The following is a 23,586-nucleotide window of genomic DNA, read 5'->3' on the forward strand; positions in this document are numbered from 1 at the left end:
GAGCGGTGGGAGGACGCTGCGTCCTTCTCCCTGCTGGCGCGGGGCCGTGTGCCCTGCGTTACGGAGAAGGGGCCTCCGTGTGAAGGCTGCAAGGAGCGGCCGGTCCACCTGCAACCGTTCTAGCGACTGTGGAATGGCGAGTAGCTGGGTCTTCGGTCGCCCATGGACGGCCCACCGATCCGCCGCCATGCAGGTCACCTGGAGACCGTCTTCCCCAACATGACGCTCTGCATTGCTCTTTTCTTTGTAATACATCAGAAACTAGGTATATATCAGTGCATGCAAACACCACACACGTCCACCTTTTGACAATATATTTCCTCCTTTTGAGGGGTGTTAGTGACTGCTTGAGAGACACGTGTACTAGTTGAGGACAGGTTTGAAATCCCAGGGGCTGCCTCCAGTGTCCAACTTTGTGCCCGCATGGCCTCTCTCTTCTGAGGTAAATGCACCTCGCTTCCTGCTGTTTGACTGTAAAATGTCCCAGGTCCGGTGGAGCATGGGCTGTGTCTACTTCAAATGTCAAGTTTGTGTGAAGGATTGCAACCACCTCGGAGTACATCTGGAGTCCACCATTTGAAAGGGGAGATGTACAAGTCTCCTCTTTATGGTTCCTTGTCTGCAGAGCACCTAGGGAAACAAACCAAATTGTAGCAAGAACAGCTAACTGCTGCTTGTAAGAGTAAACTGAGTATTTTACTAGGCCAGCACAGACAGAACATTCATCATCAGCGCTCCTCTTCTAAGATGAGGTGAGGCCAGCAGCAACAAGAGAGGGCACTTTTACTTGTGGTACCCATAGTTAGAATTTCCTTCAGGGAGGCTGCCTGACACTAAATTTGACATCCTTCCAGCCCTGGACCGTTTCTGTGCATCCTGTGTAACATCTAACAGCAATTGGAGTATTTTGAGTGTAATAATTGTTTGTGCATGCCAGTCACGCTGGGGGGTTTTAACAGAACCCTCGATTTCCAGCTCTCTGTTCAGTGGGGGAGTTTTGCCATCTTGCTTACTCTTAATGGCCTCCCCTTTGAGGGCAGGAGCCCCAGCTGCCTGAAGCATCTCCTGCTCTGTGCTGCCCCTAAGGCACACCTTTTTTATTCCCAGCCTTCTCCAGAGAAAGGCCAGGTGCAGGACTGGATGTCAAGACCTGCCCATGGTAGAATGCCGATCCTGCTTTCCCTTTGTGTTTTGTGAATGGCATGCAAACATATTTTTGGAGGCTCACAGTTCTGTAATTCTCACACGTGTTTGCACTCTGGTGACATGCCTGGCAGGTTGTGTAGAACATCGATAGGTCAGCTCTCCATTGCTGCAGAGAGAATCCTTCTGTGGCTGCCTCTCAGGAGAGTATCACCACTGATACCATTAATGGAGCTACTGTGGACAGGAGCAGCAGGGGCACACAATACTTTGCTTTAACCTTTCTTTTTTCAAATGCTGTACTGCCCAGTACAGGATGTTAAGTAGGCAATGCCACCCAGATCCTTGCTTCACCTTTGTAAACAATTGCCAAGTATAGCTCAAATCCAAAATGAAGTAGGCAACACAGATATAAAATCTGATTGATTACAGAAAGGGAGCAGGGAACTAAAAAAAATTCTTTACAAATGCCATCCTACGCATGTTTAGACAGAAAAAAGTTCTACAATGGGCAGGAGCACATGGGAACTGCAGGGCACCTGTCAAGCACACATGATGGCATCCTAAACAGCAAATAAATGTGCCTGTGCGCCTAGTTGTTCGTTTGCAGGCACTGGTCGGAGGCCCAGCTCTTCTCTAAAAGCACATAGGAGAGGTTGGACACAGTGGTGCCATGGAAGCAGATGTTTAAAGCAAGCAGCATCACCCTTGAAGAGCAAAGAGGATAAAGAGGAGGAGGGAGTTGAAACGGGGCAGAATAATCGAGCCAGGCAAAAATAATGTGTTGCACAGGAGAGGAATTGTGGAAAGAATGAGATACAAACTCTGTTTAAATTAACTGTGCACTTTAAACAAATGAAATATCGCCCATTTAAATATGGAAGCACTTTTACTACAATTAAGTATGTTTTTTATTTCTGCAATTGTTATTTGCTTCCAGCAAAGAAAAAGGAGCTTGAAATGCTGCAGATGCCTCAGTCAGTGCAGTCTAGCTAGAATTAGTGATGGGACTGCAGGAGGACTGGACAAGGCATCCAGAGTTGCTACACATACACACACACTCTCTCTCTCTCTCTCTCTCCCTCCCCCCACATGCTGTGGGGGGGGGAGGAGCCCAGGGACACAAGTTCTCAGTGGGGGTCAAGCAGGTGTTCGGGGCCTGTTGGAGCGGGGCAGCTGACATCGCTCCCCCCCCCCCCCACGAGGCCAGTGCTGGCTGCTGGACCCCAGACGAGGACTCCTGCTGCTCTGAGGAGGTGTGCGACCACCCGGCGCGCTCCAGTGTCCTTGACAGCTTCCAGGGCTGCCCTTTTACTTCTTATTGGGAAAGCACAGTGGGAAGTGATGGTTTGCATGTGCGCCTTCTGATCATAAACAAACCGGCTTCTTCATCCCCCTTTCACAGGGCAGCGGAACTGAGGGGGGGAGGGCGGACTCGGGCGCTTTCCTTGATTAGCCCAGTCTTGCCATTTTAAATGGCGGGGGGGGGGTTATCCAGGGCCCCCTCCAGCGACGCCAAACATTCACTCCGCTTGAACGCAGAAGCACGCCCTGCCCGCGCCAGTGGATCTCGCCCGTAGGCCCCGAAAGGCGTGAGCCCCCTGCCGTGGAGGGCCGAGCGGAAGGGCTCCCCGCGGCGGCGAGGAGCCTCGATGGAGGCCCAGTGGAGCCGGCGCCCGGGCAGCCTTCCCCCACCGGCGGGCATCCAGCGCGCCTCGGCCCGCCCGGCAGCGACGGCGCTGCAGGCCAGCATCTCTGTGAGGCGCCCGCTGAGGAAGGCCGGCTCGGGGGGCCGCGCTTCTTCCCCTCGGCGCGGGCCTCGAGGGGCAGCCGGGGAGCGGAGAGCCCTCGCGGCCGCGCGCCAACCCCGGCCGCGCCAAGGGGAAGCAGCCCGCGCGCTCCCCCGCAGCGAGCCGAGCCGAGCCCGGCCGCTTCCCTGCCGGCCCTCCGAGGCCGGTCTCCCCCGAGGGGAACGAGGGTGCGGGGCTTCTCCGCCGCGGGGGGCGATTGCACTGCACCATCTGCATTGGGCCATGGGGGACGTTCAGACTGCAGCCCCCCCACTGTTCCCGGCTGGCTATTGGGCGGGGGGCTAATTCAGCCAGCCCGCCCCTACTCAGCCCAGGGCGGGGGCCCTTGCCGCTGCTGGCTCGGCATTGGCGGATCTGCGCTGGGGAGGGGGAGGGCGGCTGCAGCAGCCCCCAGGCCCCCGTGGCCAGGAAGGGGGGCTGGCCTGCCGCCTCTGGCTGCTTTTGCATTGGCGGATGCAGGGAGGGAGGGGGGCAGGAAGCGAGGGAGGGGGGAAGAGCTTCAGCGGCTGGAGAGAGGCGGGCGGGCACGGGGGGGTCCTCTATGTGGCGGGTGGGGGCCACCGCAACCGAAGAAGAGCCAGCAAAGTTTGCCGCGCGGCACTGCCCGACCTCCTCAGCTGCCCCGGCCACGGAGAGAGCGGCGCGCCGAGCCCCCCCGGAGCCACAGGCCAGCCTGCGTTTTGCGGCGGGGGGGTGAGGGACGACCAGCCCCCCTCCTTCTCTTCCTCCCCCCCAGGGGTGAAAGTGCAAGAGGAAGTGCAGCCGCTGCCATCTTTCCTCCTTTCCAAATACACACACACACACATACACACACACACCGAGGGAGGGGGACGGACGGACGGACGGACAGAGCACGCCAGCAGCCCCCCCCCCCCCGGAGACCTCCCAGCCCTGACGGCGAAGAAGGAGACCCTCGGCCGCCTCCTCCGACGTCCTCCGCGCCGGCCGTGCCGCAGCTCCTCGTGGCGGCCGCAAGAGCTGGCAAGGCTCGAAGCCACTCGGCGGGGCCTCCTGGCTGCCACCGCCGCCGCAATCGCCGGCCCGTGCGGCGCGCGCCCACCCCCCCGCCGTCGCCCGAGCCTTTGTTCCTCCGCGCCTGCCTCCGCCGCTCCCGCCGCCTCCTCCCCGTGGGGCGGCCTTGGCGAGCTCGCGCACCGCGCCGTCGGGGCCCGGGATCATCTGAGCGCGTGCGCCATTGCCTTTCTCGCCCTCCCCCGCCTGCTGCGCCTGCATTTTCGGTCCTCCTCCTCCCTTGACGGGGGCGCGCGGCAGCACCTTCGACGGGAGAGCCCGCGCGCACGGGAGCGCGCCCCCTGCCGGCCGCCGCCGGGCAAAACAGGCAGGCCGTGGAGGCCGGTCGCTAGCCCCGATGGAACGGGTGAGCGAGGCGGCCGCCGCCGCCGCCAATGCCAACGCGTGCGGCCCGTCCCCGCCCGGCTGCTACACGTACCAGGTGAGCCGCCACAGCGCCGACCTGTTGCACAGCCTCAACCAGCAGCGCAAGAACGGCGGCCGCTTCTGCGACGTGCTGCTGCGCGTGGGCGACGAGAGCTTCCCCGCGCACCGGGCGGTGCTGGCTGCCTGCAGCGAGTACTTCGAGTCCGTCTTCAGCGCGCAGGGGCTGAGCGGCGGGGCCGAGGGAGCCACTGGAGGCGGGGGCACAGGGCCTGGGGCGCCCGACGGGGCCTCTGGGGACACTGCTGGGGCAGCCGCTGCCGCCGCCGGCACCACCGGAGGGGTGGCCCGGGAGCTGGAGATGCACACGATAAGCTCCAAAGTCTTTGGGGACATCCTGGACTTTGCTTACACCTCCCGGATCGTGGTGCGCCTGGAGAGCTTCCCTGAACTTATGACTGCGGCCAAGTTCCTCCTCATGCGCTCTGTCATCGACATCTGCCAGGAGGTCATCAAGCAGTCCAACGTGCAGATCCTGGTCCCGCCGGCTGCGCGGCCGGACATCATGCTCTTCCGCCCTGGCGCAGCCACCACCGAGCTCGGTTTCCCGCTTGACATGACCAACGGCGCTGGGCTGGCGCCCAACGGCAACGGCATCGCCGGCATGGCCGAGGATGAGGCTGCGCGGGCAGCGCTCTCCGCTGCAGCCCCGCCCTCTCTGCCTGTGCTGCAGGGGGTGGACCGCCTGCCCATGGTGGCCGGGCCACTCTCGCCCCCCCTGCTGGCCTCGCCCTTCCAGAACGTGGGGCCGTCAGCCCCCTCGCTGAGCAGCAAGAGGGGGAGGGGGCGCCCCCGCAAGGCGAACCTGTTGGACTCCATGATGTTCAGTGCGCCCGGGGGCCTGAGGGACGCGGGCATTCTTCCGTGCGGCCTCTGCGGGAAGGTGTTCACCGATGCCAACCGCCTCCGGCAGCACGAGGCTCAGCATGGCGTGACCAGCCTGCAGCTGGGCTACCTAGACATCCCCCCGCCCAGGCTCGGGGAAAACGGGGTGCCGGGGCTTGAGGACCCGCAGGCCCCCCGAAAGCGGAGCCGGACAAGGAAGCAGGTTGCCTGTGAGATCTGTGGCAAGATCTTTCGGGACGTGTACCACCTCAACCGACACAAGCTGTCGCATTCTGGTGAGAAGCCCTACTCGTGCCCAGTGTGCGGCCTGCGGTTCAAGAGGAAAGACAGGATGTCCTACCACGTTCGTTCCCACGATGGCTCTGTGGGGAAGCCCTACATTTGTCAGAGCTGCGGAAAAGGGTTTTCTAGGTAAGAGGGCCACTGGTGATGGGGCCGGGTGTCCTGGCGCCAAGAGACTCCTGCAGGCACGTGGCTCACTGCGGGCCACCAAGATAGGCTGGAAAGGCCCAGGAGGAACCCGCTGTGGGTTGTATTGGCCTGAAGGACCGGAATGTTTTTTCTGTGGGCAGCAGGTTGAAGTTGCTTCCAGCTTCATGGCACAGCCCAGCTATGTGGTGAACAAGGAAGTGGCCTGTTCTGGGACACTTGGGGACGCGTGCGGCGTGGTGCAATCCATGCATCCGCGCTGCCTGGTGTACCCCACTGCATGGGTGCTTGGAGCGCATGTTTTCTCCTCATATTATTGTGGCAATGGCAGTGCCTTCCAGCTGCTGTGTGGGGAGACTCTTGGCAACCCAATATTGTGCATGCTTACTCAGAAGTAAGTCCCAGTGGGTTCCGTTCTACTCTGTTTTTAAGTGTGCACAGGAATGCCGTGTAAGGCTTACTAGGAAGCAACTCAGTGGGACATCTTTCTGAGCAAGCATGCGCAGCATGGCTGGGCGGCAGTGCCTGTTGCGAGAGGTCATGTGCGCGCCTCCCAGACAGGAGAGGAGTGCCCAACAGGCACGCGGAAGACCAGAGCCCGAGTCTCCAGGGGGCTTTTCCCTGGAACAGCCGCAACTGCCGCGCAGGTGGGCCATGGACCCCTGCCCGTTGTTTTCCCCAGGAGCCTGGTTTCATCTTCAAAGCCCCCAGCTCCAGGTCCTAAGTATTTTGTGCTGCTCTTTCCGCCTCCCCCACCCCCGCTGCTGTCGGCAAAGGTGATCGAGAGACCCCTTGGCAGGGAGGGCATCCCGCTGCTGAGCAGCAGTGCGAGTGTGCCATTGGGTTGCGCTGCGGAACGGTTGCGGGATTCAGGGTGCTGTCCCAGACCCTTCCAAGAAACCCAAGAGGATCCAGAAGGGGGTCAGCCTGCGTGCGATGACCTCAGGCAAGACACTTCCATGGTCCACGTGACTGGCTGAGCGTGGCAGTTCCCCATCATGCTCCTACGAGGGTGTCCCGTGCCTGCCCAACTAGTCTCAGGTAGTCACGGCGCTCAACCCGCTTGTGTGGATCCTCCACAAACCCTGGTTCATTTGCATCTGGGCAGGCTTGCCATGCGAGCGCCGTGCGGGAGTCTCGCTCCTGCAGGAGCACCCCGAGTTCTGTGCTTGGGCTGCTGCAGCTGCAGCCCAGAGCGTGCTGACCAGAGGGTCCCTCTGCCCCATCAGGTGGTGGGAATCCTGCACATCGCATGCACAGTGAGGGCTGCCACTTCTGGCCTGCCAGACATAGCCCAGAGCGACCAGTTGGCCATGAGTTACCCACCCTGATGTGTAGGGCTGAGCCGCAACCCAACAGGTGCTGCAACAGGTGCCCTTCAGGCCCTTCCCAGGCGGCCCATGCCGTCCTCTGCCACTGGCTGCCAGTGCTCGAGCCTGGCTTTCCTTAAGAATCTGACCCAGGGGGACTGGAGGCAGGATGGGGCCTGGAACACCCCTGGCAGGAAGCCCTTCCCACTCCATGGTAGGGCAGAGGCGCACAGGCCCACTTCAGGCCCAGCTCTGGTGGAACTGGCTTGCATAGGACTGGGAGTGGGTGACAACGTTCGGTCATGAAAATGTGTTGGAGCGGCAGCGTGATATGTATTGCCTCTTGCTGAGACTCCACGATAAGGCCTGCTGCTTTCCTGCTTTGTGCAGGCCGCCCACGGGCTGCTGGCTCGGCTGCCTGGGAACTGCAGGCCAGCGCACTTCAGGTGGGGAGGGCTGATCTGCTCGGCTTGGCTTTGTCCAGCTGTGCTTGGCAGTGGCTGCCCAGGATCTTGGGCAGTGAGGGCCGCCTGGAGGTGGTGGGTGCCGGAGGGTCACCTGCAGTGCATGTGCTGCGCTGTTGAGCTGGACCTCTTGGCCATGGAGCCCCTTGGGTTGCCCAGGGACCCCAGACTGGGGTGCTTGTGGCTGCATTCTGCCTTCAGTCCTCGTGTCGGAGAAGCTTTCACCAAACGGAAACTTGGTGGTGTCCTTGAGAGGAATCTACTGCAGGTTCTCTCGTGAAAGCACCATTGAAATGGGGGTGGGGGGAGCTGTGTAGGAGCACACTTGCTGGTCCGTGCTCTTCCAAGGTAGTCCTGCATATGCCTACTCTGAAATAAGGCCCAGAGGTTCAGTGGGGTTTTCTCCAAGGTTATAGGTTTGCCGAAGAGGAAACTGGATTTTCCACTTTTGAACTGACTCCTGCAGAATTTAAGAGGTGATCCAGCTTCTCTTCATGTTGCGTAAAGCTTGACCTGCTGTACATCAAGATGTGCTTAAAGTCCCAAGAGTAGACAAGGCTAGTTTTACTTTCTTCTGGTTAGCTAACAATGTATGGGAAAGGTGCAGCCTCAAAACCCCTTCTAAAGAGGTAAGAACCCATATCTGTGATTTAGGCATTGTCAGGAACAGTCACATATGAATGTTTAATCAGTTAAACCAACCTTTCCCAACCTAGTGCCCTTCAGAAATGTTGAACTACAACTCCCAGCATTCTCCAGCCAGTCATGATTGTAGTCTAGGGCACCAGAAAGGTACCTGGTTCTAGAAGGCAGATCAGGTAATCAAATTAGTGTTCTTCCTTGAAAGTTAAGTGTGTCCTGCTGCTTGTGTTAGGGGCACCCTCTCTGCCTCCTGCTGCCACACTTCTGAGCTGGTGGTGTGCGCTTGCAGGCAGAATGTGCTCACCCATGGCAGCACTCACCTCGCCTCGCCCCTTGGAGGAGCCACCTTCGTGGGGACGGGTGCCTTCCTGCTGGTTTTGCCATGGCTCTCCATGGCAAGGCGCTCGCATGAAATCAGCAGGACTTGCTTCCTTTGCTGCTTTTCTTCGGGGTTTTATGCACGTTAACATTTTGACTATTGCTTTTGATGTTTGCTTTGCACTTGTATGTTTGCCTGTTACCAGTCATCATTTCTGCATCCTGCCCAGAGGACGTTGTTGATGGGGGGCACGTGCCAATGACAGGTTGGTCCCACTCAGGTCCGTGGGGCAGAAATGGGTATTTCTGCTGTGGCCTGACATTCTTAGGGTTATTGGATGAGGGTTTTCGAACAATCCGCACTTGCCGTGATGAAAACCCAGAGTATGCCTCCCACTCCAGAGGAGAGCAAAAGTCTTCTGGCACGTTTGCTCGGCCCCCCAGCTGCGGGTGGCTTTGAGGCCTCACACAGCCCACCTGCCCTTCCCAGCAGTGCCAGGTTAGCCGCTTCAGGGAGGACGCCCCTCCCGGGCTGAACTCTGTGGAGCCGCACGCAATTGGCTGAGGCCGGAGGAGCCGGGAGGGACGGGGCAGCCTTGTTTCCAGGCCGCTCCTGCCTTGCAGACAATGCAAGGCTTCCTCCCCACCAGAGGAGCACCCCCCCCCAAGAAGATCGGTGCTTCTCAGGCTCCCCTTGCGCGGTCTCAGAAAGGCTTTGAGGATTCTAGGGAAAAAGAGACAAGCCACAGTCATGTTTGTTTCAGTGGCGCTTTGCAGTGAAGGGCTGACACGGAGGCCCCCAGCACTGCGCAATTCAGGCTGCTCTCCCGGGTGCCCTTCCGTAGGAGGGCCGTGGGTGGACCCCCCGCCAGAGGCTGCAGGAGGCCAACTAAGCGGGGTGAGCAATGGCAGAAGCCAGCCCTGCCGGATCAGGCCGGCGGTCCGTGCGCACGGTGGCGGACCCGCTGCCCACAGGACCCCTCCGGCAGGACGGTGCGAGGCCGCGCAACGGGTGCCGCAGGAGGCCGCCTCTGGGCAGGGAGGAAGCACCGAGCCCGCAAGGCCGCCCGCCCCGGATGGCCTCCTCCCTCCCTCGCGAGTCCGTCCGGTCCCGTTCTGAGGCCGTCCAGACTGGCGGCCAGCACCATTTCCCGTGGCAGCGGATCCCACAGTTGAACTATGTGCTGTGCAAGGGCGTTCCTCCTTTTATCTGTCCTAAGCCTCCCAGCAGGGAGCTTTGTGCGGTGACCCCGGGTTCAAGTGTTAGGGGAGAGGGCGAGAAAGGCCTCCTGCGCTGCTCCGAACCCTTCTGGCTCGGCTCCCCTTTCGCCTTCCCTCTGAGCCGACAGCCCCACGGGGGAGCTGCTCCAGCCTCCCCCCCCCCCCCGATCATTTCTGTTGCCCTTCGCTGCACTTTCTCCAACTCAGCGATGTCCTCTCTCACGTAAGGCAGCCAGAACTGAACACAATAATCCAGGTGCACCAAAGGTTTGAATAAGGGAAGTAAGACTTTATTTTATTACAAACATATAGTGGTACCTTGGCTCATGAACTTAATCCATTCCAGGACTCTGGTCGTGACCTAAATTGGTCGAGAGCCAAGTTAATTTTCCCCATAAGGTTCAATGTAAATAAGGTTAATCCGTTTGGTAACTATTTTTTTAATCAGAAAAACGTGAAGAAGCAAAGTGACAAAGAACAACAAAGATCGTGGCCATATCCCCCCAGCATGATTGCGCCATCTCCCCACTCGAGGGGGGGGGGGATGGCCGTGATCACGGTCGCCACCCATTGCGGAGTTTGTGACCTGAGTAAAAGTTTTTATGAAATTTTTGTTCGCGACCGATTTGGTCATGAACTGAGGCGCTCGTGAGCCAAGGTACCACTGTATTTATTTGCTGCCTATAACTGGCAAAGGCCTTCCTAGGAAGCTTGCAACAACATATTAAACATATGTATAAATAACAGCATTTAAAATCTATTAAAACAATTAAAAAATTTAAACATCAATATAACAATATAAAAAGGCCACCAGCATTCACAGGGCTAAGTATTTAAAAAAAATAAGATATGTCCTTGCCTGGCGCCAAAAAGAGAATAGAGGCTGTGCCAGAGATGGGGGGTGGCAGTGGAAAAGGCCTAGCGCCTCATTGCCCCACCACCTCTCACAGAAGGGCCTCCTGCACTGACCTGGGGGGTGGGAAGGTCTCTACAGGCAGGCGTAGGGGGTCCGTCAGATTGCCTGGCCACAAACAGTTCTGTTTTCCATTCCCTTCCTGAGTTGCCTCCCTCACAGCACTGAGTGCTGGCAGACACCTCCATCAAGCTGCCCCCCACAACCCCGGGGCCCCTTTCTTGCTCAGACACGGCTAGCTCTGCTTGCATTACATGGGATCCCATTGCCTGAAGTTGGGGGTTTTTGCCCCAGTGCAACCCTTGCTTCTGCTGAAGTACTCCTGCCATTTTGATGCCCATTCTCCCTCACAATCTCATTTGTTTTTAACCAGCCTACAAAGTTTAGTGTCATCAGCAAACTTAAAGCAGACTTCCAGTAGATCGCACATGGAAGCCCAAGCCAGTTCCATGAGACGGAGTCATCAGTCTCTGCGCAGGGTTTGCATCCAATTGGAATTCCACTTATTTGAATGGCTACAACTCATTTTTGCAATTAATTCCCTTAGCACACGTATATCCCAGGCAGAAATCAAAATTGTGAAAGATTTCACATATGTGGGTGTAGCAGTCAGTTCAGAAGGAGGCTGCAGCCAAGAAATTCAAAGAATACTGAGGCTTGGAAAGGCAGCCATGAAAGAACTAGGAAAGATCAAGAGTGAAGACGTTTTCTCTGGAGGCCGAGATCATCCAGCGTGCGGGTGTGAAGGCTGGGCAGCGAAGAAAGTCGACAGGAGGACAATTGATGCATTCAGAATACGGTGCTGAAGGAGAGCTTTGTTAATGCCCTGGGCGGACAGAAGGCCAAGCCCCGGGTCGAGCCAGAGCTTTCCCTGGCGACAAGCATGGCAGAGCCCACCCTGTCCTACTCCAGGCACGTCATGAGAAGTTAAGACCCCTTGGAGGAGGCAGTCGGGTTCGGGGAAGCCAGAGGCAGGAGTCGAGGGAGGAACGAGTACGGGATGGGCCGAGGCCGCCAAGGGAGCCCCGACTCTGAGCGCCGCCAGGGCCAGGACAGGCTTTCAGCCCGAGGGCCGCCGGAGGGCAGCGAGCCCCCGGAGGCACAGGGGTGCCCCATTGCAGCTCCCAGCGCCTCTGGGGCTCGAGGCTGGGCAAGCCCACGCCAGCCTGTTCCTTGCGAGTAAACCTGCAGCCAGCTATGCACAATGGAAGTTCTTTCTGCCATCCACAGCTCTCCTTTCAGGCTGGAGCACTCGAGGCAGCGCAGCGCAGGCTTCAGTGGGTCACATTCCGCTCTGTGACTGAATTCTCGAGGTCATGAACAGGGAAAGGCTCAAGACTGGTGGAGAAACCCCAAATGCATTTGCGCGAGAGTTTTAAGAACGAGGCGAACGCCTGCTCCTTCCTTTTGAGTGGATGCGAAAGGGGTCTACACGTCTTGTGTGTGTGTGGGGGTGCATTCACAGGGGATGCCTCCTTTCAGATGCACAAAAAGCAAGGTAGCCATTTTTGTCATAAAAACAACCCCCAAAACCGTACTTATGTAACACCTCAATGAGGGCCTTACCCACAGGACACAGAACATTGAACTGTTCAGATCTGGAGATTTTAGAATCTTTTAAGATGGTGCTTGCCCTCTGTAGCTTTTACAACTCGTGTTCTAAACATCACATTTTATTGAAATACCTCATTGAGGCACCTTTTTAATCAGTCAGACTTGTTCTTAATGGGGTGCACGCTGCGGCCTTGGTTAACGCTTGACTGTTGCTCCTAGCGCTTGCGATGGGCCGGGGCTGTGGACAGGTCGGGACTGCCTGCAGAGGTCTTGCTGTGCAGCGGAAGACACAGTCCTCGGGGCATCTCTGGACAGGTGGGCGAGACCCTGGGGAGGAGCTGACAGGCAATCTGGGCCGGCCTCCCCCGGCCTGGTGCTCTCCAGATATGCTGGGGTCCAGCTCCCTCCAGCCCTCGCTAGTATAGATAGCCATAGACAATAGGAGTGAAGGGAGCTGTAGTCCTCAACATGTGAAGGACATCTGGTTGGAGAAAGGTGATCAAGGTAACACCAGAAGCCGCTTCTGACGTGAGCAGAAATGGAGCATGCAGCTTACCTGGCCACAGTTCTGTGTGGGACTGTTGAGATGTCATTTCTAGATCTCCCAGTTCAGAAAGAACAAGGATTCTTGCAACCACCCGGCGCTCGCATTGGACCCGGCCAGCTTGGCCTTTGTTTGGGGACATGCTTGTCCCAGCAGAGGCGGTGTGTGGAGGGGCCCCGAGGGCAGGGCGGCTGCATGCCAGGGCTGCCTGTGTGGCTTCCCTTGCTCTCCCAGCCCTCGGCATGCCCCTTCTCCTCAAGAGCAAGTTAGGGTGGCAGGGAAGGTAGGTGCGGTAGGTGCTTGACACCGAGTGCTGGCACTTACGGAGCTTCCTGGACGGCTGCATAAAATAAGGCTGCCCACTTCTTGCAGGTGAAGCAGGGCCGAGCTCTGCGTGGACTGAAATGATTGGTTGGGAGAAAGCCGTCATTGCACATTTAACTCCTGCTTATGCTTGCTTCCTTCTAAAGGCCTGACCACTTGAATGGGCACATCAAGCAGGTGCACACGTCGGAGAGACCCCACAAATGTCAGGTAGGAACTGTGGGGTGTGGGGGCGTGTATCCCGGCGGAAGGAGGCATGCGCAGGGGACGGGTGTGGAGCCGTGAGGTGATCCCAAGAGGACTGCTCCGCCGCCTGCCCGCCACATCGCTTCTCCTCCCTTGCCCACGCCCTCCCCTCCTGCCATCCCTTCCGCTCGGCTTCTTCCACCTGCCCTGCCCAGACGCTTCCTCCTGCTCCCCTTCCCCGGTTGGATCCCTTTCGCTGCAGCTTTGCCTTGGCACAGCCAGTGCTGTAGATGGTTCTCCCCTGACCAGCAGGACTGGTGACAGCCTCAACTTCTGCGGACCTTCTGGGTAGTGGCTGGATCTTACTGTGCAGGCTCCGCTTTGAGCAGCCTTCGGAACATTGCACTGAGCAAACTCGGAAGCTTTTCCATTTTTCCTAGTGAGGAGAGAGCTCTGGACGCTTTGGCTCCAGCAAAACCGCGCACAGCTCACTTCTCTCGGTTCTTCTCTTCCCTCTCAGCTGCACGCACATTTATGCCTGAGCAGGCGGACCAGCCAAGTGAGCCACTTTCTGGCTGAGCTGCCAAGTGGACTCTCCATTGTGCATTAATGGGATCGTTCTTGTTTCTTCCCTCCCTCCTTTTGGAATTAAAAGTGAAGTGTCTTTACCAAGACTGACACACAAGCAGGAAGGGCGTTTGGGCGGCCTCACCATGTTGATAGTGGTCTCACAGGCTAGTGGGGCAGGCCAGCTCCAGGGTGAGGGGCCCAGACAGAACCCAGAAGAAGCAGGGTCGGTATGCAGGGGGTTCTCTGTACCCACTCTGTCTTCCTCGGGTGCTCCGTGCAAAATTGGGACAGTGGGCCCGGCAGGCCCTGGGCCCCAGTGAAGGCCCTCCAGAGTCAGCCCTGAGAGAAGGCAACTGGCTTGGTATGTGGGGGGCGGGGGGGGGGCGGCTGGATGTAAGCCTGGGGCCTGGTGGTCAGCTGCCAGGCGTGGGCTCCAACAGTGGGAAAGAAATCCTAAGGCACAATCTGTTGAAAGGGAAGCCATGAGCTGAGGGGGGAAGAATGATCTCTTCTGACTTGCCAAGGAGCCCATGGGCCGGCAGAGTGGGCCACGGAAGATTTCGGCCTTGCCCTCCTGGAGAGGCGCAGCTCACGCATTTCCCCAGCTGCGTCTCCTGGGCAGAAAGGGACGCACTGTGTCTTCAGCACGTCGAGGACGTGCCAGTTCAGCCTGACCTGCTCCCGGTTCAAGCCTTTGTTGGCCCTGTGCAATGCTGGTGCAGAGGAGGGTGGGCGACATGCGCAGCCCTCGGTGCGTGTCTCTGGCTCATGGCCACGTGGGCCGGAGCAGGATGCGGGCCCCCCACCCTTGGCACTCGTGGCGTATTCTGCCCTTGCACGAATCGTCTGGTGTAGGGGCCTTGCACACTCACAGTATGGCTGCCACAAAGGCTCGTTACCCGGAAGGCAAACTGGGGCGAAAGAACTTGCCCAAGACGAAGTATGAGGCGAAGGCGGAGGCAGAGGCGGGCTCCGAGCGCTGAAGCACAAAACGGGTGGTGCTGGACGAGGGCATTTGGGTTTGTCGCGTGCCATGCCATGCCCAAAAATACTTAGCTGAACAACCTTTAAAAATAAAACTAAAATGGGGGGTGGGCGGTTGGCGCCAAGAGAGGCGCCATGCCAGAAACCCGGCCACGCCTTTTTGTCTCTGACCCGTGTGACAAAACGGTTGTGGATGGCACTGGGCTCACATTTGCATGGCGAGGCTGCGGCCGTGCCCAGGCCCGTGCGAGCCATCGGCCGAGCCGCTCTTCTTCCTGGGGCAGCGGCGGCCTGGCCCGGCTGGCCCGCTCCTACCGCCTCCGTGGCCTTTCCTTCCGCCACCATTTGTGTTCTGCGTGGCTCATGGGGCTTTGCAGGCAGGCCGGTCGCTCTCCTGCCTTTTGCGCCGGTGGTTCATTTTCATGCACGGACATGATCCTCCGTGAGCCCTGCACGGACCAGCAAGAGAGCAGCGGCAGGGGCCGCTGGCTGGGCAAAGGATTTCCCCTTTGCGAAAAGCTGGTAGAGGCATTTATGATAACTCGTTCCCGCTTGACTTTTTTCCTCTGGCTGCCTCTGCAGTTCATACCCTAAATTGCTGGGGAGACACTGGGCCTTCTCTGTCATCCAAATAAAAGTGGACCGTCCCCCAAATGTTGTGGGAGTTGTGAAAAACTCAGCACTTCGAAACACGGGCCTGACAGTCTCGAGGCCACTTGTGCCGCTTAAACTTGCCTCGGGCCTGCCTCGTTTCAGATAAACTCTCACTGGTTTGCATCCTAAAAGTAGTTTTCACTCCAGTTCTTCTGGAAATAACTGGAGCATCTAGCATGGTGTGCGGACGGTCCTGAATTCCCGAGCAGCGGTTGAATTTACCCCCCAGGCCTCAGCCCTGCAGCCGCTTATGATGGGAGGTGACCGGGTGCCTCCCGGAAGCAGCGAGAGGTGTCGGCCTACTCGGCAGGCGCAGCAACGGTGCCCGTCGACGCAGGCCTGATGGGCAGGCCCTGGTGGGCGAGAGGACCCAGCGCCGCTGGCAGAGCACAGGCCCCGCCCGCATCGCGCGCCCGGCCGGGTCCGTGGCACAGGCTGCGGCTTCCAGCCCCCTGAGGCTTCCTCGCTGGGCGGCCCGGGGTGGCAGCAGGAGAGGGCGGCCCGGGAGCCCTGCAGCTGTTTCAGCAGCCTTTCCGAGCCAGGTGCCCTCCAGCCGTGCTGCAGCGTGCGCTCCATCGTTGGGCGCTGCCTGGGCCGGATGAAAGTTGAAAGCGATCGCAGCGGGAGGGCGCCCAGCTGGGGAAGGCTGCCTCGGGCCACTGGCCTCACTGAGTTAGTCAGCGAGTGAGGGGCCCGATGCCAGAATGAAGCCCTGTCGAAACAGGGAGCTCCTCGGGAGGCGTTCTCTTAAGAGCCATTTGGAGCCCCCAGTGTTTTGGCCCACAGCACCCATCAGCCCTAGCCAGCTATGCCAAGGGTGAGGAATGATGGGAGGTGTAGGCCACAAATCCCGCCCCCGCCCCCCAGATGAAGTGGGGGGGTTGATGTGAATTGGTAGCACTGTGACTTAAATCTGTGTTTTGTTTTTAGGGTATTTGGGTTCTTGTGGGTTAACTGTCATAGGGAATAAAGAAATGCCACTTTTCCTCCTATCAGCCCTTAAGTTGTAAGTTATTTTTATATCCTTCTGTATGTCACAGAAAATATCTTTATTGAGGTTTTGATAACCAGTACATTTATTTACATTTAATTTGTTTATGTAATTGTGCTGTTTCAGTTTTCCACATTCAGCAGCCCAGAGAGCAAGTGCAACTTTCCCGAGACACGCTCTCTTCTCCCTGCACCCTGCTAGACGTGCCATCGCTAGGGCTCCTTTCCCTGGCGGAGGTGTGTGTGTGGGCAGCACGTGCCTGGCTCTTGGTCGGAGGAGGCTGCCCGCGGGGGCCCCGGCAGGGCTTGGGTTTGGCTCAGCGCCGCCTGGCTTTGCGCGCCTTTCGCGCACACGTCGTGTTGTGTCTGAGCCACATAAACTGTGGGAGCAGCAGCTGGGCATGCTGGCCTCTCTTCAGCCGTTCCCTTCCTGTGGATCCTTCAGGAGACCGCTCGCCGACCAGGGCAGGGTTTGGACCACCGTTCCAAGCATCCACATGAGTGGCTCCTCGAGACAGAGGTGGACATGATCTACCGCGTGGGGCACAGGCCTGGGTTGCCCGCTCGGTTCAGCCTGGGCAGAGGTGATCTCCGCGGCCGGGGCCCATGAGTGGGACGTGCCGGGCTCTGTCCCGGGTCCGTCTGCAGCGCATGGGGTGTGGGGGGACCATGGCCGAGGCGGCCGGCAGGGCAAGCGACGTGTTGCAGAAGGTTGGGCAGGGTCCCTGCCGTGTGAGGCATGCTTCTAAGTGACCCCCTTCCCCCAGAAAGATGAAGGGCACCCGGAGGGTGGGGCGGGGTGAAGCTGCCAGGGGACCAGAGATGCACCATGGTAGAACTGCCTAGCAGCCCCCTTGGAGCAGGGACTGGCCCGTTCTGCCGACGGACCATGAGATGCCCCATCGGTCCTCTTCAGAGGCCGGTGTGGGACATCCTGGCCCCGAGTGACCTGCGTGCCAAGGAGAGAGCCACTGGATGGTCAAGGGTCTTGGAAGGAGGAGGGCAGTTCTGGGGGCTGGGGCAAATCTGAAGCGTCTGTTGCTGCAGTGCAGGACCTGGCATCTCCCCCTCCCCTCGCCCCAGGAGTGACGTGATGCAGGGCACATTCCAGCTTGGAAAGGGGCACCTCGGCACAGTCGCCTCCACTTGAAAGCCAGCCTTGCAGCTGTGCCCAACCAGAGGCCGCTGCATGTGGGGGGGGGGGCATGATGGGCACGAGGGAGGGGTCTCTTGGAGGGCGGCTGCAGCTTTGTGAAGAAGTGCCCTGTGGCCTGGTCCCCAGCCCCACCTCCGCTTCACCAGGCCTGGCCACGCTGGAGCTCCCCTGTGGAAGGGGCCACGGGCTGCTAGCCCCACTGCGGGCTCTGGCGGAGCAGCCGCCGCGCTCTGTCGGACCGTGTGGCTGTCGCAGTTGGTTTTGCCTTGATTTGTCACATGCACAAGAACCTCTGATCAGAAACACTGGGGCAGGTTCAACACTCAAGTGTTCCCAACTTGGTGGTATCCTGCTGTGGCTGACTACAGCTCCCATCAGCCCATTATCGTGAGCTGTCCAGAGACGCAAAGCGATTGGACGGGTTGGAAACATCCCAAACGAACAAACAAGCCCCATGGCCACGCTTGCTGATGGAGATTTGAAACTGTAGTCTGGCACCTCTGGAGGACATGGTGCGGGGGGCGGATCTGAGTCGCCACCGGGGCCACCCCCCAGCAGCACTGGGGCAGCCCTGGTGCCCAGCTTGCTCATGCTCACCTCCCGCCCAGGGGCCTCCCAGAGGCTCGGTGTGCTCTGCATGTGCCCTGCGCGGCACACGGACCCCCTTGGCACTGCGCTCATGGGCACTCTGCCTCATCCCGCAGAAGCCCCGGTGTTGAGGAGAGCTTTCTGGATGCGATGGTGGGAAATTGACCAGATCGGTGCAGGTGACGTCTGCCGCCGTGTGGCTTTAGCAGCCAAAATCCCACTCCCAGAGTTAGCGTGTGCTGCCTGAAAAACAAAGGTTAAAGATCAGCATTTAGCAGCCCCGCTCTTTTCCCAACTGATGTCAATGCAGAATGAGTCTCTTCCTTTGCTAATCTCTCTTACTTCCTGCCTGTTAGCAGGAAATTGCCAGCCTCCATGGAATAAGCTCAGAGACATCTACATCCATAGAGCAGTTGAAACTTCAAGAGGTATTTCTTAAACACTGTTTATCTTTTAAGAACTTCTCTACTTTTTAGTGTATTTAACTGCTTTTGCAATGTTTGATAGGAAAGCACTGGCATTTTCCATGATTATTATTATTGCTATTATTGATAATTAATTAACAACATCACTCTGATAACAGTTTATTCTACTGTTAAAGATATTAACATATTAAAAATTGCAATGTTTTGATTTGCTTTGAAGCTGATCATGTGTCTTTTTGTTGAGTTTTTAGCTCTGACCGCTGATTTTGCTTTCTGGATTCTCTGTTTCTTTCACTTTCTTAAAGATATGGTTTTCAGTGATCCGTGCAGTAACTGGCCCTGGTCAAGAGTGACCTGGCATCAAGGGAGATGAGTCAAATAAGCACAGCGGCCGAGAACATCCCCTTCTCAGAGCTGTTGCTCGCAGGGAGTTGAGGGGCATCCTGTCTGCCGCCCCACCAGGAGGTTCTGCATTGGCCATGGGCAAAGGGACGGGGACAGCCGGTGCTCAGCCCCCTTTCCTTCCTGCAGGCCCTCGGTCGACAAGCTTCCCGTGGGTAGTCCTAACATTTGCTGTGTGGGTTTGCTATGCTTGCTGGCAGGTTGCGTTTTTTGCTTTCATGGTTCTGCAGACGACTGAATCATTTTAAAGTTACAGCTGATGCTTTTTCTAACAGCTGGAAGATGTTCTGAATTTCAGTCCACTGTCCATTTTCCACTGGCACCACTTTCCTGGTTGTGTTGGTTGAACTACTGGGGCTGATGGACTTCATGCATCTGGTTCATTGATTATGAAAAATCTCTCTTAAAATTACAGCTGGGATGCCTTCTGTCAGAATCTTTTCTAAAGTTTCATTTTCCAGACAGTGTTTTTGCAAGATGAAAGCTGTACCTGTTTTGCTCAGCGCAATGTCCTAAGCGGTTGCACTTGCCGCTTGCACCTTCTTCTTACTCTGCCTTTTGCAATACCAGAGTGATTTTCTGGTGAACTCCGTTTGTCATATAAATTACAATAATTTTGCTTTTTATTATGATGCACTGGCCCAGATCCTGCGCAAGGAGGCAGCATTTTCTGTTTAGTGCCCGGTCTATACCCTGCTGGACCTGTTCTCAAGTCTGCCTGCAATGAGGAGAAACCGTGTTGCCTTTCTTTTAACAGGCTTTTCTCCCGGACTTTTACACAGTAACAAACAAGCATCATTCAGGCCTCATCATTTAAACTCCAGCTTCAGTAGATGCAGAACTAAATTGTTCAGGATGCAGAAGTGTGCAGGGGACGCCTGGCAGGGAAAAGGAAGGCGGGAGCATGGGGCCTCTCTAGCAGAGCATTCAGGGTGGCCCCGGCCCCGCCAGGACATGTGCTGGCTCAGGCCCTGCTGCCCAGTCTGGCCAGGTGGGCTTTGCCGTGCCCGGCAGGGAAGGCACGTCCCCCGGGATGCTGAGTGAGCAGTGGGGCTCTTCCACCCCCTCCCCGCTGCACTCTGGCCTCTGAATCCCAGAGAGGACTGGAGCTCTGTTCTTCTGTTTGGCATTAAAGGGGGTGAAACCTGCCCCCGGATTCTGAAGCCTGTCTCAGTGATGTGAGTGAAGCCAGTTTCCATTCTGCTGTTTCCGCACGTTTGCACAGCGGATTGTGCAGCTGCTAGTCCAGGGGAGACCTGCAGGGAAAGGGGGGCCACACTCGGCCCCTGGGAAGCACATCCTGCCATCCCCTGGTTCTTGCGGGATCCACGGTCAAGAGGGCTCAAAAACGGACTCCTCTCTTTGCCTCAAAGGACAGGAGGTTGGGCTTTGTGCATCGTGCCCGGGCCACACCGTCCCGGTGGAATTGCCAATGGCGTGTCCCTCCCCCCTCTCCATACCGCTGCGTGTGCCCCTCTCCTCTCCCCTCCATCTTGGCCGCCTGCCTCCCGCTTCTCCCATCCTCCCACCTTGTGCATGTCCGTCCGCGCACCTTCACCTGTCTCCCGCTTTGCCCTCGCCCCTCTCCTCCAGAGCCGCTTCCCCTCCTGCCCCCTCTGCCCCCAGCTCCCACTGCCTTCCTGTGTCCTTGCTACTCCTGCTGGGGCCGAGGTGAGATGCTTCCCTCCCTGCCGCCTGTTTCCGGGAGAGTCTCTTGATGGGACTGCGTTTCCCTCCAGGGTTTTCTTAGGGGCAGCAAAAAGGAGTCTTGGCTTCTTGGAAGGTCATAAAGAGGAAGGCATTGCCTCCTTCCAGCTTTCCCCAGCCTGGTTACAGCCAATGTGTTGAACTACAGATCCCACCATCCCTAACTAGCATGGCCACCTGTTGATGTGAGGATGACGGGAGCTAGAGACCAGTGCATCTGGAGGGCACCCAGTCAGGAACGGCTGCCTGCTGCCAACTTGAAAAATGTGGCACTGCCAGGCACCCCGGGAGCCGGGGAGGTTTTCTTGCCTGGGCACAGCGCAGCCATTCTGGCCTCAGAGGGGAGAATACGTACTGGAGCTGCAGTATTGTATGGATGCTAATTCTGCGCTCAGCCTTTCCAGAGCTGCTTCTCCCCCTCCCTATTCCAGTCCAGTGCTCCAGAGAAGCTGCCCAGGCCCCTGGAGTGCTGCCCCTGGGCGTGTGGCGTCCTTGCCTGGGAGGGGAGGGGCGGGGAGGGGCGGGGAGGGGAGGGGAGGCGGCTGTGTGGAGGGGGCGGAGCGGCACACGCGTGCATGGACAGGCGCGTGCAGTGGCCTGTGGGCTTGCAGAGCCCCACTCTCGGCAAGGCGTGCCTTCCCTCGCAGGCCTCTTCTGCAGCGAGGCCAGAAGTCACGGGGCAGCACACGGTCCAGACTGGGCACGGGGCAGTCGGCCCGGGGGGGGGGCTTGCAGAGGAGGTTGGGGGAAGGGAGCCTTGCCTCCCGTGGCTTGAAGAGCACCAGGCACCCACCTGAGCACGACCGGGGCCGGTCCAGGCTGGATTCAGGCCCGGTGGTGCATGCAGCGGGCCCGCTCACATGAGCGGGACTTCCCTGTCCTGGCTGTCCTCAGTCCCACTGATTTTGGTGGGAGCCTCGCTCTGCCCCTGCCACTTGGGGGGCTTGGGGAGGACTGGGGCCAGGGTCCAGTGCCCCGCGGCAGCCCTGCTTGGAGGTAGCAGGGCGGTTCTGCCGCCCCACTGCACGGGGGCCAGGGCCCCCCGTCGCCCTGCAAAGTGTCTTTGGGAAGCTCGGTGCCCCTCACCGACCGGCCCTCCTGCCTTCGCAACACCTCCCGGGCGGGGGGCTGTCCCGACAGGGCCTTTGATCTTCCGTCATGTCCACCTGCCCTGGAAAACGGGGGGCAACTTTGAGGTTGTCGGCCAGCGGCATGTGAGGCGGGCCACGTCCGGCAGCGCTCAGCCTTGGCTTGCCCGGGCGTCTCGGCCAGCTGCAGCACCTGTGCGCAGGAGAGCCTGCCCCGACCTGGCACCCTCCAGGTGCATATGGCCTGCATGACCCATTATCCTCAAGCTGGGGGTAATGGAAGCAGTGCTCTAAGAACTTACAGAAGGCGCCAGCTGAGGAAGGCTCGCCCCGCTTGGAGGGCGCCTCGCAGCCCTCAGGGTCCCGCGCAGCTCTGCACCCAAGCCCAGCTGGGCGCGGCTCAGCTGACTCCTTCCACAGGCTCTGCATCCCTCCACCCATGGCTGCGTGGCCCAGCCCTCCTCAGGTGCCCAGCCACCGGCTACGGCTCATGCCCACGCCCTCTCCTGCACTGCGTCCGCTCGACCGGCTGTGGAGGGCCCCCCGCCTCCCCCCGCGCAGCCCTCCCCGCTGTCGGCTGGGGCCCCACTTCCCTGTCCCTGAGAGGCCCCTTCGCCTCTCTCAGAGCCCTAAGTGAATGATGGGAAGGCTGCCGTGCGTAGGGTTCCTGGGGGGATTCCCACGGCCCACTGCCACGCCACGCTCCCGGTCTCCCCAGCGTCTCCGTCTCTAGGCGTGCCCGTGCAGGCAGGCAGCGGGGGCACCTGGTGCTGAGCCCCGCAGGCCACAGAAGGGCTCCTCTGCTCAGCGGCCGCCTCGGGCGACACCTTCCCCTCCGCCTTTTCTGCCCTTGGGCAGGCAGGGGACTTGGCAAAGCCGCTGTGCCCAGTCCAGCAGCTTTGATAGGCCAAGCAGCGCCTGCATTCTCTGCTCGGGCGACGGAGGCACACGAGGGACCGTCCGAAAGGCAGGCTTTGCCGCGTGGCTCCGATCCAGCTGGGGAAGTCTGGATGATCCCAGGAGCGGCTGGGGAGGCCGTGGAGGAACAGGACATTGCCCAAGGCTCTCCCGCCTTGCCGTTGACCAAGAACAGCGCAGAGAGAGAGTTCTGCAGCTTTGCCTGCCCACCTGCAGTGGTGATGAGGGCACATCCCTGCCTGTTCCCCTGCATCTTCCATCTGCGACCTGAAGTGTGGGATGAGCAGGAAGGAACCTTTTTATGGAGGTTCCCTGACTAGTCGCCCAAAGGCCATTTTTTCTCGCTGCAGCTGACCACAGTGAGTTACTGCGACTGGCCTGCCAGGTGGGCCACAGCAACCAACTGCTCCAGAGAGTTCGTCTGAAAATGGCCTCGTCCCTTTTCAGGGTGCTCTTTGCCGTCCCCTCTCGCTCTTCGGACAGAACTGATTCTCAGGTCCTTTGTATGCCCCTGCTGAGTAAGCACTGTTCTGCCAGGGATTGCCTAGCGCTAATGAGCCTTAATAGGTGCGTGTGGAGTTAACACCCCTCTGCTGCTGTCCGCAGACTTGCAACGCTTCCTTTGCCACCCGTGACCGGCTGCGCTCGCATCTTGCCTGCCACGAAGACAAGGTTCCGTGCCAGGTCTGTGGGAAGTACCTGCGGGCGGCATACATGGCTGACCACCTGAAGAAGCACAGCGAAGGGCCAAGCAACTTCTGCACCATCTGCAACAGAGGTAATGCGCACACCCGCTTGGAGGGGGGGGCCTGGGTCAAGCGAACAGATGCCCGCTGCCAGAAGGGAAACCCGGCGGTCGACCTGGTCTTTCCCGCTGCTGCACCCCTGGGCCCGGTTCTCACGGATGTGCCCGTCTCTTGCTGGCCGGGGCTCCAGACGAGCTG

General features: G+C 58.8%; 1 protein-coding gene across 7 annotated transcripts in view; it reads left to right on the forward strand.

The window, feature by feature from the left end:
• The first annotated feature begins 4,083 nt into the window (after positions 1-4,083).
• Positions 4,084-23,586, forward strand: part of PATZ1 (POZ/BTB and AT hook containing zinc finger 1) — a 32,465-nt gene continuing 12,962 nt past the window's right edge. For 3 of the 7 annotated variants that reach the window (XM_044444400.1, XM_044444404.1, XM_044444406.1), the window contains exons 1-4: positions 4,084-5,666; positions 13,121-13,184; positions 18,459-18,530; positions 23,249-23,420. In XM_044444400.1, the coding sequence (XP_044300335.1) occupies positions 4,324-5,666; positions 13,121-13,184; positions 18,459-18,530; positions 23,249-23,420 (1,651 nt within the window). In that variant the 5' untranslated portion in view covers positions 4,084-4,323. The remainder of the gene's footprint in view (positions 5,667-13,120; positions 13,185-18,458; positions 18,531-23,248; positions 23,421-23,586) is intronic. The other 4 variants (XM_044444402.1, XM_044444405.1, XM_044444407.1 and 1 more) reach the window with 2 other exon arrangements.

The sequence above is a fragment of the Varanus komodoensis genome, unplaced genomic scaffold (assembly GCF_004798865.1).
Source record: "Varanus komodoensis strain SLA01 unplaced genomic scaffold, ASM479886v1 scaffold44_3, whole genome shotgun sequence".
Taxonomy (NCBI): Eukaryota; Metazoa; Chordata; class Lepidosauria; order Squamata; family Varanidae; genus Varanus; species Varanus komodoensis.